The sequence below is a fragment of the Spea bombifrons genome, chromosome 13, assembly GCF_027358695.1.
Source record: "Spea bombifrons isolate aSpeBom1 chromosome 13, aSpeBom1.2.pri, whole genome shotgun sequence".
Lineage (NCBI taxonomy): Eukaryota > Metazoa > Chordata > Amphibia > Anura > Pelobatidae > Spea > Spea bombifrons.
Genome location: NC_071099.1, coordinates 23,035,131 through 23,044,878, shown reverse-complemented (window position 1 = coordinate 23,044,878; position 9,748 = coordinate 23,035,131). Strand labels below are relative to the sequence as shown.

Here is a 9,748-nt window from a genome sequence, read left to right as displayed (position 1 = left end):
AATACACCACAAACAAGCACTGAATTATTACATTTATGTACACAGGTTTTACTAAAATATTATATATATGTAATAAATTGCTCATTATGCATAATATGCATTCACTTATGGTTATTCTGCTACACAGATGGATTTTTTAACATTTATTTTGAGTATTATATTTGTTAAACTGAAAACAAAAATTATTACAACTAGTTGGTTTTAGTTATCTTAATTCTTGCAAATAGGTAGAATAAGCAGCGTTTTCACTTTCAGAATTCTGTATCGATAGGGTGTAAGGCATTTGTGACAATGTATCTGATTAGGAACTTGTATCAATGGTCATGCTGATTCAGGCCACCAGAGGGCGCCGGAATCCCATTGGCTGTAGTCTTTAAGGAGTAGACACCCCCTCCTCCTTCTTCAGGTCCACCACTCAAAAGAAGAGGGAGGTGTCATCCAGGCAACCAACCCTGACCACAGGCTACCACACTACTTAAACATGAATTACATCACAGCCGTATGGAGCCTGGCTAATATATCCTAAGCAGGCTGTGGGACAAGGTACAGCTCTCCAGTCTTGCAGAATTACTACAGAGCACTGAAGGAGTCTTACAGAGCAAGGACCTCAGCAGATCCTGCCAGGAGAACATAGTCTGCAGGGAATTCATGGACAATTCTAAGGACCTTGCAGATTCCCCTGGTGGCTTTTAAACCAAAGGAGCCTTGGGAGTAGCAAAAGAAGAAAAAAAAAATAAGAAACCAGAACTTCATTTGGGACTTTTTTTGTGTGTCTTGCTACACCTCCCCTGCTATACTCCTTTCACTCTTGGAGAAATTGAGTCTCTGGTTACCATGGTGATCCAGCTGAAAGTGAAGAATATTTAACAAGGGGGAGGCTGGACCTTGCAGGCAGACAAGCTGGTGCCATTAGGGGCTGAGCGCTGGGACTGTTCAAGTATCCACAATCAGAGCTCTTGTGGACTGCAATGAAAGGTGGTGGCATTGAAGCCTCTGGATACCTGGGATAACTGACCCCCTTCACCCCTCCCCCCAATATTTCTGATGCATTATTTATGATCTTTGGCAAAAAGAGGAGAACTCTTTTTCTCATAGTGTGTGGCTGTGATAAGCATGTATCATCCTCAGTGCATTGTGACTATATATGCCCTGGTGGTCTTTCTGGGACTTCGTATTGACCAAGGGTCATGTCAGCATTATCTTCACATCAGACCAGCTCCTAGTGAAAACCTGCCACTGGTGGATCTTATTGAGCATCCGGATCCTATTTTTGACCCTAAGGAGAAAGACCTTAACGAGACAGTGCTAAGGACACTCATGGCTGGTCACTTTGACCCAAACTTCATGGCCATCAATCTACCGGAGGACAGGGTTGGTGTGGAAGACCTTGGGGAGCTGGACCTCCTTCTCAGGCAGAAGCCCTCTGGGGCAATGCCTGCAGATATCAAAGGTTTGGAGTTTTATGAAGGTCTTCAGGGCAAGAAGCACAAGTTGAGCAAGAAGCTCAGAAGAAAATTGCAAATGTGGGTATGGGCATATTCCTACTGCCCCGTCCTATACACGTGGAATGACCTAGGGACCAGGTTTTGGCCACGTTATGTGAAAGTGGGCAGCTGCTACAGTAAAAGGTCTTGTTCTGTACCAGAAGGCATGGTTTGCAAAGCTGCCAAGTCGATGCATTTGACCATCTTAAGGTGGAGATGTCAACGCAGGTTACTTCAAAGGTGCCAATGGATTCCTATCCAGTACCCTATCATATCTGAGTGCAAATGCTCATGTTAAGACTGTCAAAGACTTTCATTTTTTATTGCAAAAGACATGGCTTTATGGTTAATGTTGTGTGCACTGTATAATGTAGGAATGTATATGTGTGTATATATGGTGTCAGTCTAAATTACTATTAAAAAGGTCAGTATTATTCTTTTAAATAACCAGTGTCTACTGTATTTCCAAGTTTAGCAATCTGGTTGTGTTTAATTTTATTTTATTATATTTTTTAATATTTTTTTGGCTATTGTATGTGTATTTATATGCAAAGAGCACTTCGCATTGCGAAGATTTTTTTAAAAATGTTATTTTATGATTTTTTTTTTTTAAAAAAAATAACTTTTAATATAGAATATTTTTTCCCCCTTTTATTTGGGAAAACTGCATTTTTTTGATGGACCTCAGACTACAACAAAAGAAATCTACAGAAATAAAACAAAAAAACATATATATATATATATTTTTCAAATTATTGTGCATAAACTGAACACATTAAAACATAGGTAAGGATTCTTGTAAATGCTATTTATTCTTTTATTTTTTATCCATTCCTCCCCCTTGTAGTAAAGTTTTTAAAAAGTGCAGAATTAAAGAGAACCACTAAATATTAAACTATTGATCTCCTGTCCTGTTTAAGTTACATTGTAGCGAACCTGGGTTCTAGATGTTTAAGAGAACACAAGGATGATTGCTAGTGTTGAAGATCTATTTTTCTGTTTTTATTTATTTTTAGCATTGAAATTATTTTTGGGGCATCAGAGACACCAGGCTTCTGTACTTGCCCAGGGCTGTGTTGCAGGAGGAGTGGGGGGTGATATTTCTGGTAGACTACACGTGTCCTTCACACCTACCATTGTGGTGGGTTGCTACTGAAACTTGACCCCTTACACCATTGCCTTCAATTGCAGCACAACCCCTCTAAGCACTGTTATTTTTACCCTCATGTGGAATCCAAACACTTTGTGATGATGTCTTTACGTTGGACAGAAGCCCCCCTTTTCACTTGATAATATAAGTAGGCACACTTAGACTACCTGAGAGGTGATGTTTAGGAGGACATCAAAGTCAACATGAAAGGTGTCACCCCTGGTGATAGTATCGGCTTGGGTTCTAGAGATGGGTTGAGTGAAGGGACAGCTTCCTTTATCTCATAAGTGATTAAAAGCAATGATTGACTTAAGTAGAGGACCTTATTGTTGGGTTGTCTTTTAAAATCAAGTACAATGCACAGTTCTACACTGATGAGGACATGAGAGGAGATGAGGTCAATTCCCTTGTGAGAGATTCACAGCACCTTTGCCAGGAGGTTTCAGCATGTCACTTAAGGGGTTAATGGGTGATTCTGACAGTCCGGTTTCATGGTTTCACAAACAGTAAAGGTTACAGGACAGGTTAAAGTTGTGGCTGAGGCATGGCAGTTAGCTTAGTGGTTAACATTTATTTTCATAGCAACCACCTATGCCATCGTGTTGTATAAAATGCATACAGGATAGGGGCAGATGTGGGGTCTAAATAGGTTTTAGGTGAAATGTTGAATCTGTTATCTAGTGGTGCATCCCAGCATCTAATGGGTTAATCAGAGTGCTACATGTGAATGTTACAAGATTTGGTTTGGGTTTGCGCAGCACATGCCAATTTTTGTCTCAGCCCAGCTGTAATATTGCAAACCCCCATCACTCCCATCCACCCTCAGGCATTCATTTTTAGTGTGATTTCCAGTTTTTCCAAACACACCAAATTTCTTTTCTTTTTTTTTTTTAAATATTAGAATGTGCATATTGTTTAAATATCTCCTGATTTTTTTTAACTTTTTTTTTTTTCATTTTTAAAATACCACCCCTATATTTAGCACAGGAAGGGTTAAATGAGATTTGGGGACATTCATTGCATGTAGCATAGAGGATCTTCATTATCCCTCTTTACAACAATATGTCCAGCCCACTCTGAGAGTTCATTGTAAAAGGATTAAAAGTTTAAATACCTTTCATATTATGATTTTTTTTTTTCCATTTAATCTTGCGTGGCGCCTGTTTCATACATTTCAAATATTCCTAATGTGACGGCGGCAAGCGAACATTTTTTTCAAGAAGAAAGAGGATATTGAGGTATTTGGACTTATAAACCAGCAATACTATGTATGTTTGTTAGGTTCTGACAAATGCCCAAATAACCTTAAAATCAACCATTCATCACATATGAATTTATGCAAAAACCAACTGTGTTTGTGGCCAAGAAGTTTTTTATACACTTTATTTATATATATATATATTTATTTATTTTTTATTTTTTACACACTGGATTTGTTTTTTAAAAAAAAAAACCCCAAAAGCAAGTTTTCTTAACGTGTAAACACTAGCATTATATGAACAGAAGTATTTGCAACTGGGATTGTGGCCAAAAAGACTTAATGTCAACATTCCCCCCCCAGTTTTGGACTGTGTGACAGGGATACACTCTCCCCTGTTGACATATAATATTAACGCAATTTGCTCATTCAAAATCGAGGCTGCATGTTGGATAACAGTGTCCCTCTGTGTCACCTTAGGGTGACTAAAACTAATTAGAAGGGACTCTTGTTCATGAGTCTGGGGCTGCGAATTTAAGGAAAAACAACTTTTTTTTAAAATACATTTTTTCTAAGCATGCTGTGAATTCTAACTTAATTTCTTAAATGAATATTTGGGGAATTTAATTACAAAGAATATTTTTGTCTAAGTAAATGTCAGTCGAGTGACTGCATTAATATTTTATCCATAATATAACCTAAGCTTGACTTAGAATTTGCCCGCAGACCGGCCCCATTCGGCCCCCGTCTAGTCTGCCCATTTCTCCTGCTGTAAAGACTCAAACCTTAATCAGTCGTTGGTCTTGTCTTAGATTCAGGAGCCGTATGTCTATCTCTTGCATGTTTAAATCCCCCCACTGTATTACCCTCTACCACCTCTGCTGGGACTTGGTGGCATGTATGGTTCCATACAATATTTGATGTAATGAGATATGGACAACGTACGTGCCATATAGACCCAGAGCGGGAGATACTTGTGTAGGACTGATTTAAAGGCACCATAAGCTCATTCTGTCTATTGCCAAGATACTCAGAAGAAAGACGTTAGGTTGGCCATCCAATGGCAGATGGACCATACAAGATAACCCAAAATAATAGGTCGCACAATCCAAAAAATCACATATTTATCAGGGCGCACCGCAGAGCACGACCAGAACACAGGCACAGCTGAACACAGGTTTTCTTTTTCGAGCGAGTCCAGTGGTCATAATTGAACTCTCTCTCACACTCGCTCTATTTCCGGGATGTCTGTTGCAGTTTGTGGGCGATTCAAATGCAGGAGACTCCCTGAACTTCCGAGAGCGTTGGGATGTCTGCATCTGTCTTAATGGTCCACATGATTTGTGGATTGAGCCAAGGAAGATCATCTTGGTATTACCAGTGAGCTGAATATTTTAACACATTCTCAGAAAAGTTTAGCTGTTTTAGGTTATATCTAAAATATAAAAAAAATATAAAAAATCTATACAAGACAAGCACAAATAAATATTTGAAATGGAATTTCCCAACTGGCCACACTCATACCTTACTGAGGTCCTCCATCTTGACCGATTTGAGTAATAACCCCAGCTCGCCAATTGGATCTACCTCTTTGGTGGAAGGTACTAACAAATCTGATATCTCCAAAAATATAAATTTGCTTAAAAAACAAAAAAGTATTTTTTTTAGTTTTTTTAACATAAATTTCATTTGACGCTTTGGGCGGGGCAGGTCCACACCACATTTTACTTTCATTAAATTTATGTGTGTATGATATTTACCGGCATTGTTACCGTGGAAGGGGGTTGAATTTATGAGGTTTTTACCTTATTGCCCCAACAATATTGTTTTTTCCTGGTTTTATTGTCGGGTAACTTGCATTAAATGTCCAAAAAAAAAAAAAAAAAAAAGCTGCTGTCAGCAGATCCTACACATTTTATAAATTGTCTGCATTTCAGGAAATACTTTGTGGAATTCTAATACCATAATACGGTAATACCCTAAACATATAATTGGGGGTATCATCGTTACAGCTCATTATTAAACAGTTGACTAATTAGGAAATTCCGGATTTTCATGGGAAGGAAGTAAGTCTGCAGAATGACAACTTACTTAATGTCACTGATGCTTGAACACTCAGGGTTGAGTGTCCTGAAAGGGAAAAAAATGTAGGGACTCTGCAAATAGAACAATGTGTTTTTAATATGGGGAAGTTGCATTTTTTTATGTTTTTTATTTGTTTGTTTTTTTGTATTGTCAAGGAAAAGAAATCATGTAGAATACAAGTGACATTTTTTTTTTTTGAAGAACACTAGTAAAAATGTTTCATTAGACTAATGGGGTGGATAGAAGACGATTGCAAGTGGGCCGAGGGACTAACTGCCCCATTGGCCACATCAACTGGAGGGTTTTGTGGGTTACTTTCTGTTATTTTTTGTGTGTTTTTCTTTATTTTTTAGGCAGCTGTTATGGGGAGAAATTACACCATGGCTGGATCTATTGGTATTTCACACTACTGGATAGCATGCATTGGACATGCTGTCTTCTAATTTTACGCCCCCAGCACACCTCAGCGGAGGCTGTTGCCGAACAGTAAATAGTGCCACCTAGTGGCCTAAAGATTGAATTTATTTTTTTAGTTTAATTTTATTTTTAAAAGTGGATTGTTTATAGAAAAATGTGGTACGTAGATGGCCCGTGTTTTGTTTCTATTGTCCCGTTAGACTAATTTGAGCCTTTAAATGTTATCACATGACACCAAGCTCCTCCCCTGCTTAAAATATACGCCGTGCTATCTACTTTTTTTTAATAGAGCTTTCTATGCCCTTTACTGATAGCCCATGGTTAGTCCAATGGTTCCCCAGGTGGTTCAATAATGGAGTAGGATAAAAACTTTTATTCAGTAATCAGGCCAAAATTCAACAAAAAATGACTGTATTTTAAAATATTAACGGTAATGTTAAAATGAAAAATCTGTTTGACATATTTTCAGTAGTTTTTTTTAAGCAATTTATGTTTTATAAAGTATCAATAAATACCGTGGTGGGAATTCTCCTTTGGTTGACTTTGAGCACACAGCTCGGATCTGTCACATCGCGAACATTTGTGGGAATTTGTCAGTTTTCTGCAAGTTTGCTAATTAGGAGCCGAAATGATCCTCTTTGTGTTTGCGTGTTAGAAAAAAAACGAAATTGTGAGCCAATTATCCATGAGCGGTAAAGGAAAACCTCTCAATAGGACTATCAAGACTTGACGCTCAAGGCTTTAATGGTCTGGGCCATTTTGGTGTCATATTGGTTTAACAGCTAACTACTGGTTGTAAAGACTAACACTTTCTTACTAGAATAGCTCTTTCTATACATTTTCTTTTTATTGAGGAAAAATAAAAACCTTAGAAAAAAGTAGTTTTTCAGGTGCTTTTGCTTAGTGAAATGATAGCTAAGAGCCTCAATATGGAGTTATCTCCTCAAGGTTATAAATCTTTAAATCAGATGTTGGGACCTAAATCAGATTGCAACACTATGTCCTTAAAGATGCCGTTCCACTTACACAAAATATTCATCTTATTCTCTAGTATGTTATGCAAATAGACCCTATTTGATCTGTCATTTTATTCTTTCTTTTGAAGGTTTAATCACATAAAAACAACACAGAAGTTTTTTTTAATTTTCTATGGCAACAACCAATCAGTGCTTGCTTTTTTGTCACGTGACGATTGAGTGTTCCCGGCAAAAAATTGTGAATGTAAAAAAATGAAAGATTTTTTTCCTTTTAATGCTTTGAGCATTCAGTGGCGTTAGGAATTCTGGTTCTAATGCTGCATTTGGTTATAAAAGTGGGACAGAACCTTTAAATCTGCTCGCAGAATTGCCTGTTATGTCTGTTTTCCAGAATTAGACACCAAATGTCCGTTAACTTCATCATCTTGCAGCCCAGAGACAAAAAGCAACATAAACTGCTCTGAACATTTGGAGGCGCAGTGGTAGGGGTAGAACGGCTGGGAGCCGCAGAGGTCTCTAATTCTTTTTTTGTACAGTCAAACCATTCATTCTGCATGGTGGAGATGATAGAAGTTAAAAACTAGAAGAAGTTAAGGACAGACGAGAAGCGTACCCGTCGCTGCACCGTGCAAAGTCTGCCAGATGACAGCAAGTCAGGCTGAAAGCTGGATGTCAATCACCACTTACGCCGACGGGTTTTTATTCAGCCGGTAGCCAAGCCGAACTACACAGTAGTTATTTAGCACCTGTAAATGTGTCTGTCTAGAGATTTGAATCTAGTAACAAGCGCTTTTCATGACATCATCTCACACCAAAAAATTTCCAGTAAATCAAAACAGACTGGTCCTGCCAACGAGGGAAGTAAAAAAAAGGAGTACTTAGAACAGCATGTCATCATTCACCAAGACTCCTTTACTGTTCATTGTCAACACCCAACTTGGAACAGACCAGTAGAAGCCTTTCCAATGAGGTTCACTTGTCTTGAATCTAAATATAGGGTTAAATCATATATATATATTTTTTATATAATTATTATTATTTTTATTATTTAATTTCGACGAAGGATCATGAAATATACTCATTGGAACTTTAGGATATATTTGTTTTAAGGCTTACATAGTTAGCTTAATAAATTCACCTTGTCTACTTGACCCGGCACCCCACAGAGGCTATTTGGTGTTAAAATGATTCTAAACTCTTTATTTTTTTTAATGTTGTTCTTTTTTTTTTTTACATCAATGGAGTCTTTGTATCACTCGATGAAAATCGAGAAATGTGGCTAGTTTCATTTAAATGAACCTAGACGTTTTTCTATGGATGCAAGGAGAAAAGTACACACGAGTCTGACAAGGTGTTTTTCAAAGGGGGGGGGGGAATTATGTAAGTGGTTCATTTTGAAAAGTCCACTAATTTTCCTAAATAAATCAAGTCAGCGGCGTTCTATTCGTATGTCACACAAATCTTAGTTACTTTACTAAATCATGCGTGAAGAGAAATTTATGGCGGATACCAACAGAAGGAGCCGCGTTAAATATAAATCGGCTATTAATCGAATCAATGTTCGTATTGATCTGGAGATTACGTTGAATAGCCGCAGAAGAAAAGTCACAATTTCTGGGAAAATGATGAAAAAAAATACAGTGCACTCTGTGTGGTAAATAATGACACAAAACAGCTGGTAGCAAATCAGGAGTCTGTGTTGGAGATTTGACGTTACATTTTTACATTTTAGTCTTGGTATTGATGAGATAGATATTACATAAGGATCTATACCTTACGAACAGGTCTGAACTGGCCACCTGGCTACATAGGGCATAGCCCTTCTTACAAATGTTTATCATTTTCTTAATTGATAAAGATTGGAGTCCTCTTGGCATCTTCTGGGATTAAGTAAGGTGGCCTTAATTAATAATGACACTGATGTGAGGACCATTGTTCTTTGTTCAATTACTATGTTGCAAGGTGTGTGGCATCTTTGGTGTCTCATGTATGCTACAGTCTCTCATCGTCCCTTGGAGGAGACGCCAATGTCCTTGAGGTTGGTGTTCCATAGAGATTATATCGAACTACGATAACCAAAAACAGAGTGTTCAGCTGACCGAATAAACCTGCATTTTGATTCTCCGTGGGTAGAATCCTCTGGTCATGTAGGTGTCATTAAGTTCAAATCTAGGCTAGACCATTAAATATATCACCATTTCCCAACACTTCGCTTCTAGGTAATATCAACTTCAACCCTTTGTCTTGCCTTGGAACCAGGTAGTTTTGTTGTACCTGCTGAGGGGTTTGGATGGCCTAAATATTTGAAGTCAAGCTTAACTTGCATTGTAAGTCTAGGCATCATGCTTTAAGGGATTTGGAGAAAAGTTCTCCCCCCACTGACACCAAGACGGGTCTGGGTTTTTCCAGGCAGACTTCCAGGTATCCAGGACTCTCC

The 9,748-nt window shown here is 38.0% G+C and overlaps 1 protein-coding gene across 1 annotated transcript; it reads left to right on the top strand.

The window, feature by feature from the left end:
• The first annotated feature begins 482 nt into the window (after positions 1–482).
• Positions 483–1,931, top strand: NOG (noggin). Its single transcript, XM_053453252.1, has one exon. It carries the CDS (start codon positions 1,114–1,116, stop codon positions 1,780–1,782), a length of 669 nt encoding a protein of 222 aa, XP_053309227.1. The 5' UTR covers positions 483–1,113; the 3' UTR covers positions 1,783–1,931.
• Positions 1,932–9,748: the final 7,817 nt, after the last annotated feature.

Coding starts and splice junctions, on each gene's coding strand:
- NOG (XM_053453252.1), top strand. CDS start 1,114: ATGTATCATCCTCAGTGCATTGTGACTATATATGCCCTGGTGGTCTTT.